The sequence below is a fragment of the Zophobas morio genome, unplaced genomic scaffold (assembly GCF_036711695.1).
Source record: "Zophobas morio isolate AGI-343-1 ecotype UQ-CSIRO unplaced genomic scaffold, CSIRO_AGI_Zmor_V1 ptg000005l, whole genome shotgun sequence".
Lineage (NCBI taxonomy): Eukaryota > Metazoa > Arthropoda > Insecta > Coleoptera > Tenebrionidae > Zophobas > Zophobas morio.
Genome location: NW_026972110.1, coordinates 5459827 through 5472400, shown reverse-complemented (window position 1 = coordinate 5472400; position 12574 = coordinate 5459827). Strand labels below are relative to the sequence as shown.

Here is a 12574-nt window from a genome sequence, read left to right as displayed (position 1 = left end):
TATGCATTTAAGAACTTTTACTAATTAGTTACTGTTGTAAGGGATGCCGTGTCATTGGCACCAATCAGATTATCTCAAGCTCTGTACGATCCGTGGTAGAAACAATTCACTGGCTCTGATTCTTATCAGGTGAGCACGACGTCTTCTAGGGATCTTAAACAAATGGGATAGAAGAGTTTCAAAAAGCATCATGACAAAAAATTAAAGCCTGAGGACTACTCACGTATGGAGTTTTACGAAGGAACGCTTGAGAAAATCTAGGCTGATGGAGAGTTTTTGAGGAACATTTGTTTTTGTCTTAAGGGAAGATATAATCGTCAGAACGATCAAATTTGAGCAATACACAATCCTCACGTGGTCGATGACCATCGTTATCAATGGCGTGCAACTGTCAGTGTGTGACTGGGGCTTCTAAGACATCATGTCATTGCACCTTTTTTCATCGAATCTGGATTGAATGCTCAGAAGTAGGACAATATGCTAGATCAGCAAATACTTCCTAGGACTCGAAGGGACTCCCAGGACATGTCAGAATGCTGTCGATGAGGTTTACAGGAAGACCAGCTGCTCGAAGTCTTCATCTCGGGCTTTTTGGATACAGCCTGAGTGTAGTTCGAGATGAATCGTTTGACGGGGTCGCGCACTATGACGAATAATAAATGGAACAATTTGTGCATTTATTCCGTTTAATTTGTCCTACAATAATCATCACACCGGATAAAATAAATCAGTTTCAGTTGTTCGTTGATTTCTGAGAATAATTTCTAATTTCACTTTGACATTTGCATTTTGCATGGCTAATCTGAAGACGCGATCGCCGAACTTCGACCTTGCGACGGAACATTTCGCGACAACTCGGATCGGGCGCGAATTTCAAAATACGATTTTTAAAACCTTTTTACAGTAAATGAACGCGATGCAACGATTTGAAAAAAATACTGGCCGATAGCCCCCTTCGACCTCCACAAAGGCATCACTCAGTAATAGCTTTAAAGTGATCTGGGGAGATATTATAAAATAAAAACCAACTTGCCATGTTAATTCCCTATGTCCAGACTTGGATGCGGCACCCTGTATATAAAATTTAATTTAGCGGTTTTTCTTTTATGATAACTTCTATACATACAAAATTTGACAAGAATCGGTCCAGTAGTTTCGGAGATTATTTATCTAATAAAAATACGGAGAGACGGCAGGCAGATAGACAGACAGACGGAAACGAAAGACCCATTTTTCGTACTCTAGGGGTCATTACAAGAAAATATGAAAGTAGCCAGACGCCCGATCGACTCGATTACAGTACATACTTCCTTAGCTACGCTCGGGAAGTAAAAACGAAAAAAAGAGTATGTAAAACGATGATGATTCCAAGTTTATTTATTCATCCATTACCGAGGAAAACTATTAATTAATTAGGATACTGTTTCGAAAATAATCCTTTTATTTGTATACGTATAACAAATTTCATACCGTATAACTTTGATATTAATGTAATTAATTAAAGGAGCACAAAACACAACACATATTTAGAAAATTTTAATAAGCTAACAGCCCTCTCAGACTGCACTTTTTAACAAAAATTTGGTTTATAGTTATTTCGACAAAGTCGCATTTCTTACAGAAATGATAAGAGCTAATTCTACAAATTTTATTTTCTCCAAGGTCATTTTTACGAGATTGATAAGTTTTCGAGGTAATTACAGCTCTGTCTGTTTACTGCTAATCAGGTCGTATACTTGTTTAAAGTCCACAAAAAGAACATATAAAACGTTCTTGTACTCATAGCAGCTAAGCAGTACTTCTCTAGAGCACTTATTCTTTGTAACATGTTTCCAATAACGCCGTTTCTGTGAAGTTCACACATTGTAGCTTACCGCCTTTTTTTAGTATAGGTAGCCTTCAGGCATTCTTTCGGTTACCCATATCTTTTTGATAAGCTGGTGAATCCAACCTTTAACTGCTCCCCTCACCTTTTCCTCCTTTGTCCTTCTTATTTTTCCACGTATTTCTGTTTCTTATGTCTTATGTCATCGTTGATTTATATCACATCTTTGGTTCAATTCATTAGTAAATAATTTCATCGTTTCATCCATTCTTTATATTCTGGTCTTTTTTGAGAGGTTTTTTGTGGTTTTTTTTTTTTGCTTTTGTGGAAATTCTTCTCCTCTTCATCTTCTCGTTGTCGTCCCTTGACAGTGTCATCGGTCGTATAATCGTTACTATCCATTCTGTTTAAGTTAGGTATCAGTGTTATTATACGATTAACTCGGGTCCACCTCTCGGAAACCTTCTCGTCAATTTGTTAATCCTTTTACATTCAACTTTCCTACCCTTTTTGCTTTTATTTAGAATTTAGCAACTCTCTTGTTATCTCCAATCTATTCCATTTTATTTAGAAAATAGTATCAGGACTCATGAGGCATCTATCTTGATTTTCAAATTAAAACCAATGATTAATTTACAGTTTTCATAAGCACTTTAGCTGAATAGAGAATTCATTCATGTACAAATGCAAAAGCAAATGTCTCACAGTTTAATTAAAATATGCATCATTATTTATAACACAATTTTAACTTCCCTAATTATGAAACATAAAAACGTAAAAACCAACGGCACAACTCACTCTTAGCTGCAACTACTGCAACTGAAATCTTTACGTCTAACATTTATAACACACTCGGTTGTGATTAATCAGTACTCTCTCAGTTCTCGTATTGTTATTGTTATAACGCCACGTTTAGAACGACATCAGCGGTGTGCGCTTGTTATTTACGGGTTGCGGCAGTTATAAATAACAAAACACATTATTTTCTGATAACAAAAGACAGTATTGCATCGCTGCAATTTCTGTTAAAAAACCGGCACTAACGAGGAATATCTTTCTAGCAAAAAAGCTCAAAAGCATAAATTTATTGCTTGCCAGGTTTTTCCGCGGAACTTTTCGCTTATGAAGCATATTATCATAATGTTATTTTCTTAGCAAAGTTGTAATAAATGTGAATCGTCTTACGTTAATTTTAGTTGCATTATTCTGGCATTAGTTTTAAAAAATGTATAACAATAATCTTTATGTTTGCAAGAAGTATGTTACAAATGTATTTTCTCCTCAATAAATAAGCAATTACGAGGAAAAATATCCTCTGCGTAATTCGCCAGCATGCTGTATTGCGTTTTCCCTAGGGTGCAAAATGAAACCGTTAACGTTATCAAGAATTCATCTTCCACCAACGTTGTTATCATTAAGTAATGTAGTTGTGAATGTCTCGAATTAATATTTAGCTCTGCTGATTCGGCAATTTATTCATGATTCCAGGCACAACGTTGCACTGCGACAGTATGACGCAGTTGGTGTCGGGGACGGCGTCGCCTCTTCTTGGCTCGCACGAAGCGCTGGAATCAGAGATAAAGAGGCTGCGGGAGAGACTGCACACCGTGGAAACGGAGAACGCGGCGATGAGCGAAAAACTGAACCAACAGCAGTGGGAGCTGGAGAACCGGCTCGCCGAAATCGAGATGCAGATATGCGGCTCCAGGTCCACCAGCAGCCTGGAAGACAACGAAAGGAACAGGGAGAGCATCATTTAACAACAAAATGCGCTGCCTTACCACATACTGAGAACGCCAGCGTACGCGTTCGTTCAATATATTGTGTAACGGCGGCATCCCACTTGACATTTAAAAACGATTTTTAGTGAAATTTTTACTGTTGCCAAATTGTTGGTGGACGTTCACGAAATAACTGCCAGAAATTTATGTAAATTTTCCCTAAGTTTAGTGTACACACCACCCTGTGAGTGAAACATATGTGTTATATTTGTCATGGTGCTTCGATCGATATTCGATAAATGCGTCAGTCGACGGTGCGTTTCTATACATAATTAAATGGTGTAAAAGTTTTCAGAGGAACACGTTATTACATCGGTCCACATCGCGTAGAACAAAAGTATGGCCTGCCTTTTGTTTTTTATCTGTATTAACTATGTATGATTTTTTATAGCAAATAGCAATATCTGTATTTACACTCGAACTCTATTTTCGCGACCGGATTGGAACCGTTCCTTTATTGCAATCTACCTACAGTTAAAATATACAATATTTTATCTCAGTCTGTAAACAATGCTACGAGGGACACCCAGAAAGACTGAAAACTAATGTCACTACAAAGTTTCATTTGTCTGAGTTTCCAGTTACGTTTGCTTAAAAAAACAAGATTTCTAAGAAATGAATTTAAACAACAAAGAAATTTTATAAAATGTCTTTGTTATCAATTTCATTACATTAAAAACCCAATAAGAATTATCTGGCCAAATTAGTGTTGTCATCAGAAATGAAGATGTAATCAAGTATTAGCAAACGAAGATGTCTGTTTACAGATACAGTACTTTTAAATATACCAGGTGTCAAAAAAAGTGAATTATTTCGTGAATACCTAGTTGCTCTGAATTACTGGTCTATTGTTTATTTCGGTCTAAAAAACGGCTACCAAAAAAAACCGTAAGAAATTTTATATTTTTTTTTTAAATAATACAGTAAAACTAATTTTGCAATGAAAACTTTAGAACTTTAATACTCTTTCACGAAAGTGGGGCCCCTACTATTGATGAGTAAGTTTCTAGTTTCTTTCTTGGGTTTTCTGCGAATTTAGCCATCTTATTTTTTCTACTTTGTAATATGTAGATATTATAAATTTCAATGATACGTAGGCAGTCAAAAAGAAATATCTGCGAATAATTTATGAACTCTCTAAAAGTTTGTTTGTTGAATAAACACAAAAGAAACACTTTACTTTCACAACCACTTTTAAATTCTTGTGTCAAAGAAAATAGTTCTCTATTCTTATATTCCACAAGTTTTCATTACCTAAAGATAAAGATTTGTTGGAATATTTCCAGAACCTTTCCAAAGGAAGTAACCACCTTAGCAAACTGTCACAGAGAAATAACTGTATAAAACTGCAATTTTGCCAATATTAAACTCATTTTAAGGTATTAATTAACCCACTGATTTCATATTGTTTCCAATTTATCTCCAGTAACGTCACTCTCTTTCCTAAATATCCTTTATATTCTATAGTGGCAACTTTCCAACTGACGCCGAAAAATATAGGACGTTTTTTCTTAAAACCACTAAAAACCGATTTTGTAACCTTATTAAACTGTAACTCCACATTAATGGATAAAAAATCTTGTTTTTGTTGCCTCGTGGGTATATTACTTTCTACATCCCAAATGTGCTGCTTACTACTTTGTGAGAACTTACAGCCACTTTTTTTTTGCAAGTGCTACGGAATACTAAAAAATATATAAAAATACTGTATAGCGCAAACGTATTCTTTAAATTGTTTTAATAAAATGAACGCAGTTTATTACAGAAAAGTATGTAGGAACACAGTATATTACTTCCTCGTAATATTTAACATCGACAAAAACCCGCCCTTCTCACACGTGAAAATAATTCAAAATCGCCTTCTTAAAAATTTTACCCGTCCATGCATTAAAACGAAATTGTAGCATACCTTGTACACCACACAAAACTACCGAATTATTCAACACTGACGTCAAAAATCCCCGTTAAAGGAATTTTAAAACCTTCTTAAAAATTTTAATCGTTTATGCATTAAACCGTCTAAATTAACTTCCGCAGAAGACGCTGTAAAAGAGAATATTGTCCCGAGATAATTTTTATTAAGAAGTCAGCTTCTAATATTATAACACATTAAATCCGCCATTCAGTTCCCTACCATCATTATGGACTCTAATAATAATTCTCTCCCCAGATAATGGTTAATCCAATTAAATTGAAATTAATCATCGCCATTACATGGCTTCAGGCGGGAAACTTAATTTAATTTTGGTTCTTCTAAATATGCCGAACTTTTCCGTCTACATATTTATTATAAGCTGAAATATCTTTACGAAAACCGTTTATCTATGTGCTGAATAATATAAAAAGGGATCATGTGTTTTGACCCGTTATTTCTAAATTACTTTCAAGATTCAAAACGAAAAAAATTACCTACCAACCGAGAAAAAGCATACGAAAAAGTATAATTTACATTATTCAGTCTTTAAAGTCGGTGAGAATTGGAATTGGAATTTAGGAACTTCGTAAAATACTACTTGGATTTCGTTGAAGACAACTTTCTTTTTAAATGGATCTATATTTTACTTTTTAGTTCGTGGCTGCTAAAAATATAACAAAAATATGTAAAAAGTCACTTACATGGATCAAAAAAGTCGACCCAAACTTAAACAACAAGGAACAGGTTTCGATAAATTTATATTTGCATAATTTAAAAATGACCTACGTTTCAATTTTTTTTATTAATATCTCTTTTACCTTGCTTAAAGATAAAATCGCAATTATTCTGTTAAACTAAACAAAGATGTTTCAATACAACAATAATATTTAAATCTTAGTTAAAATTATTGTGTGACAAGCCATACCTACAACACATAATAATACAAAATTGATTAACACAACTAACAATAATTAAAACAACAACAAAAATAATCAATAACTTTATTGTAGACCAACTGCTTCTACTGCGATGTGACCAGGTTCGATGTAAATTGTTGGAAGTATATATATAGCGTGCTCCTCTGATAATCATTGTGTACTTTACACAAACATGGTACTATGACCTTAATCAATTTTAATTATAATAATTATTACAAAGACTATAATGAATTAATTCAGTTATGATGAATGAGATCTAAACGGGATGCATGTAAAAAAGAAAATTATGAAATGGCATAACGATTTTGATTTCGTATGCCAGTTTCACAAGGGCGGCCCGAGTGCAGGGACCAAACTTATCCTAAGTTATGATGCGCATCTGAATCTTTGATTCTTTCTGATCTGCAATTAATTTCAAACAATTGCTTATGTGACGTAGTACTGAATGTTAAACAATGCTTCTTTTGTAAATCCTACTTCAACACTGTACTTTTGCACCAACATTTCAAAATGAGCCCTATTTGTTAAATGCTAATGTAAGACGTAAAACACAACGATGACCCCGAATGTAAATTCAATGAAATCAATGTTTAAATATTGTCCAAAGCCATTAAAGGTTCTTAACTTTTACTCTGGCTTGTTTAAACGGTTATCAACACAAAAAAATTGTGTTACGATTTATCGTTTTTTTTTTTTCAAAATTTCTGAAGAACTGTTCCCTAACAATATAAACTTGAACCAACAATAGACATTTATTTTCTAAATGGCTGGTAATTATTTTCACAACAAACCTCCAGGATAATACTTAAAATGTGTGAATTTAAATTGCGTACTACATCGACCTCGTTTCAGACCTTCTGGGTGTGTTGCATATTTATTTACACCAATTTCTGTAAATAAAAAGCTTGTATATTCGAAATACAACTGTTTAAAACATGAGTTTATAAATTTATGAAATTCCCTAATCAACTAGATAGTTTGAAGCACTTAATTATAACTGTAATCCAATACTTAAAAAAATTGGTACTTTATTATGTCTTTAAATAACTACATACTTATAAACAAGTAATAAGCACATTCGAATTAATTTGTAACATAAAATAGATAATCGTAACTGTGACAAATATACTAAAGATTAAAGTGCCTAAAATAAAAAAAATAAGTACTAGATTTGTAATAACCAAAGTAGAATAATAATTTTTTTGTTTTTCAAATATGTGACGAAATAATATAACACAAGTAAAAACAAAAATACATCTGGAACAAAAGACACGGTGCATAAAACGTTTTCGTTCTGTACTACGCATGTTAAGCTTAAAGAGCTTGACATATTTTCCGAAAGCATCAAGGACGTTTGCGACGCTCTAAAGTGAAAGTATTACTGCCATGTTTATCACATTATCACCTTTTATCTCGTCCTAGTCCATAGTTTTAGCTAATTAGTCTTTTTTAGAGCAGTCTTTTAGATGCAGTAGATTCTTTCAAAGTTTGCTTCATCTGTTGACATTTCCGTATAGATGCTGAACTCAAAAAAAAGTAAAACCCACCATCAGTGAGACCAAATACTTTAAGATATTTTACCTGTACATTATTGCTTACGGATAGTATTCGAATTAAGAATTTATACACCTTTTGTTGATAAAATCAATTTCCATACAAAAATATTGTATTATTTAATAATTGGTATAGAAGCAAATTTTACGAATATATAAATATGTTATTAAAATATTTGTTGCTATATTGTTATATAGGTATATTTATAATTATTCCATCGTGTTTATTACATGTACTTTTGTTTATTTGTAACATCAACGCGAATCTTATGATAGAGAAAAAACATGTTTGCCAATTTCATATCACAGTCCTTATTTTTAAATTATTTGTTAAGCAGTGCCAAAGGTAGCACAGTAAACATTACGATTTTACCTCCGTAGCTAAACCCATTATTCGATTTTCTCGAACGATTTCATTGTTATACCCAATTATTGATATGAATCCCATTAATAAAAATTTTTAATTCTAGTTTCTCGTTTTCTATCAACTGCCAATTTATGAACATTAAAGTGACAATTTTTCTCCCTTTTCCTACTTGTAGCTACTTACGGGAAACGATTACGATAACAAGAATTCTAATTTATTCCAACACCAATATCGATTTATAAAGAACGTCTTTGCTAAATAGGAAACTCAAAGTTTTGTAAAAACTAAAGTAGTTACATCAACAATTGTAAAATATGTATTTTGCATTTATGTGGCTGATATACTATCACTAGATCATCACATATTAAAATTAACTTTATTAGAAAAGAAAACTTTTAAGAGTTTAAAATATTTATATACACTGCATTACACAGTTTTTCTTTTCTAATAAAGTTAAAATGGAGTTTATACAAGTAACTCTTATTATAACTTCATGCATCTCACCAAAATGGGCACCCGTGTACTAAGTCAAAACTTAATCTAAGTCCCAAGTGGAAGAAAGTTCTTAGATGGTGAAACTAAATGGAAGAATGTATGTCACGAATGCCCATGGTGAGGCAACCAATATTTAACATATTTCAGGTATTCTGTTTTAATTCTTCTATAAGCCGAAACAACTATGTCTTTTCACATATACAGGTGAGTCAGTAAGTGCATGGTCCTTGATATTTCATTAATTATTATAAATAGGAAAAAAGAGTCATAGAATAAAATTGTGTAATTTTTTGTCTAGCGTACACTATAGTTATTTATGCAACAAGTGCAAAAAGTGACTGATTCTTGCACGCGACGTAATAATAATATTTTTCTACAATCGTGTAAAAAATGACTCATATGTCAATGGTTTAGAGTGCAAAAAGTGGCACTTTCTTGCACTAGTGGAAGAAAATTTTTATTGCACTCTAATGTCAATCTAATCAACGTCAAATTTGATGTATATCCATATTTTCTTTCACCGAAAGGGAAGCACGTATCATGGAATATTCGGACTAGAGGGTAGAAGACTTTACCTTCATTGACCGATTGGAAAAATAAGCCAGAAGCACGGTTTCTGTTAACTGCACAAGTTTTTTTGTCCGCACACCATTCTTTGAACCGGTTGTATGTCAGATCATATTGTTTTGTGGGATTTCTCGGGTAATAAATTAAATATTGCCGCATTGGCCATCTCGGTAATTTCATTTTCGATCGAATCGCTCATTTTGGGGTCAACTCACTCACTACTTATTTATGCCGTTTTATTTTATTTTGCAAATTGTTTTTTTTTTGGAAACATTGTTTGGTTGTCATAGTAGTCATGACTAACTAACATAAGACAGCATGTTGATACCTTTTGATTATTGTAGAATTTTATTTAAGTCTCCAGTGGGTATAATGCACCAGTTTTATTAAGTGGTGCATTATACCCACGATTGTAGAAAAAATGTTGTATGCAACACGTGCAAAAGTGTGCTTGCACTTGACGTATTGTCCAACTCGACCTTCGGTCTCGTCGGACAATTATTACGTGCAAGAATCAGTCACTTTTTGCACTTGTTGCATAAATAACTATTTCGACTCTACAAAGTCTTTTGCTTTTGAGGCAAAACACAAAACTTAGTTTTTTTTTTTTAATACAGAATAAAACACCCCATATATGTTTACATATTGCCATTAGCGCCTCTTCCTAGGTTTTATAACCATAATTTATTTTTGAAATTCTGATTCGGCATTGCAACATTATTCCAGTTTTCTTAGATTTCAATGCAAGGCTTCACAGATAAAAACGCAATAATGCTATTTTTAAGACATGCAATATTTTATGGAGATATTAATAAAGATTTCAATTAAATCAAATTGTAGCATACAGAATGTTTAAACAAACTTTAAAACTTACAATTTTTAGATTATGTTATTTCAGTTTTTTCAAACATAGTACTCTGTATTTTATTCTTACTGGATCTTACTCTATTTTTAGTTCTCTTTCTTTCAATATGTTGGTATGTCTCTTAAACAAGTAAAAACTGGCAATAACCAATAAGCTTTATGTATAGAAAATACTTAACAAAAAAGAAAAAGAACAAAAATTATAATAAGGTGCAGCAATAAAATACAGATGTTCTATATAAAAAAACTGAAATATCGGTACATGAAAATTGTAATATATTTTTTATAAATACTGTGTACATTAAGACTCAATTTTATGTGTATTATAAATAATGTAACACGGATTAAAAAAAATGCGATTTTTTGTGAAAAATTTCAAGAAGATTGGAATATCGTAACAATGTCGTATCAGAATTTCAAAAACAAACTATGATGATAAAGCGCAAGAAGAAGTTATTCAATCAAAATATGTAAAAATATATAGGGCATTCAACTGAAAATAACAAGTTGTCTGTTACGTCTTAAAAAGAGAACACTCTGTATAGTTGAAAACAATTTTAGGGCCTGGTGCTCAAAGGGCCATATCATTTTTTTTTCTGTTTCAAATTAATGAGATATGTATAATGTTCTATATTACTAAATACTCTCTCAACAAATAAAAACAAAGGAAATTTTGGAAAAACTTATTATATTTTAGTAGTGGCGTCGTTATTTGATCAGTTTTAATTTTAATACAATTACGTAATATAGCACTATCATAATGTTCCTCTGTTCCGCAAATTCCAGGAAATTAATTGAGTCATTTTGAAATACTTAATCGAAAGATTAGGTGGATTCTTTCTGAGGAAAGTGAAAACACATACCGGTTCACACATTTATTATTTTTGGACCCTATCCGCATTTCTGCAAATGTTTTTGAATAAACATTTCTTTAATACTTTTTTCATATGACGTCATCAATTTTTTTAAAGGAAATGGATACTTTTTTATTCTTTTTCCATATCTTTTATTGCTGAGTTATAACAATGAATTCATTTTTAGTCCTTAGACACGATCTAAAAATTCGAAGAATCCTCGTAAAAACGAGGGCAAAGCGACTTCGAAGTTGTCATTTCTAGTAGTTTTTAATCATCATGATGTTATGATAGAAGAGGGACGTTTATAGGAAATATTCAAAGTCTCGATCTCTCTCATCACTAAGCAGTAAACTAAAATATGGTCAAATATCTAAAAATAAACCTTGAAGGGCTACGTCTTCTACATTTAGGCTCGAGGACAGCACGATTCACCAAAGCAGTTGCTTTGGTTTAGTAGTCAAATTTGTGTGTTAATGAATAATGACATATTATGTAGAAAAATTGTACGTCAAAAATTAAATTAAGTTAAAAAATGTAATTTATGAAAAACGTTGAAGAAATGACGTAGCAGCGGCCAATTTGTATGCTCAGCCGGGACCACGGTTGTAGAATAGATAGATACTAGATAGACACTAGCATACATTTGCATATCCCTGGTCAGCGACGCCAATTGCCGATCGCGTCGCCTGGTTTTTGACGTTTTAGGGACACAGAACTCTATAGGCATCTGTCTATAACCGATGTAATTAATAAAAGAAATCGTACTTATCGACTCCGATCAAATGTCATTTACAAATTTTGCATTGTTCATAAAGCAATGTAAACGAAAATCCCCAAAATAACTAGAATGATTTCCGCTCGACAAGGTAGAGGCGCTAGCTGTATGTGTCCTTTCCATAGATATAGGGATCGAAAAGAAGCGTCGCCATCCCAAGCCATTAGTGTACAAACCTATCTATTCTACAACCGTGGCCGGGACTTACGTCAGTTATAATAATTGACGTAAGCCCCAACTCGGCACTACCCCCACAGAAGAAATACTACGGATAAATTTTTTCGAGTATCTACTCGAGATAATAATAGGAGAAAAATGGCATAACAGTCTAGAAAAAGACCTAAAACAGTAATAAATGAAGAAAAACAATCTCAGTTAAGAAAATCCTCACCCAAGTCAAAGAGTTTTATTACGACAAATTGGCATAAAGACAGGCATCAGTTTGTATAACTATGAAAACAAATCAATTTCATCCCTATCACGTTACACTGGTGCAAGATCTTAAGAGGAAGTTCTTCATTGGCGTATTCGGAGTCCTAATTTAACACCATTGGATTTTCTTTTGTGGGGAATAAACAAAAACGAATAGGTACGTAAAGTCGCGATCTTTTCTATAGAACCACTCCCTAGTGTAAAT

General features: G+C 32.8%; 1 protein-coding gene across 5 annotated transcripts in view; it reads left to right on the top strand.

The window, feature by feature from the left end:
- The window catches only part of LOC135122480 (uncharacterized protein), a 311894-nt gene extending 303413 nt beyond the window's left edge, over nucleotides 1–8481 (top strand). For all 5 annotated transcript variants that reach the window (XM_064046674.1, XM_064046673.1, XM_064046671.1 and 2 more), the window contains one exon: nucleotides 3314–8481. In XM_064046674.1, coding sequence (XP_063902744.1) covers nucleotides 3314–3585 — 272 coding nt within the window. In that variant the 3' untranslated portion in view covers nucleotides 3586–8481. The remainder of the gene's footprint in view (nucleotides 1–3313) is intronic.
- The last annotated feature ends 4093 nt before the right edge of the window (nucleotides 8482–12574 follow it).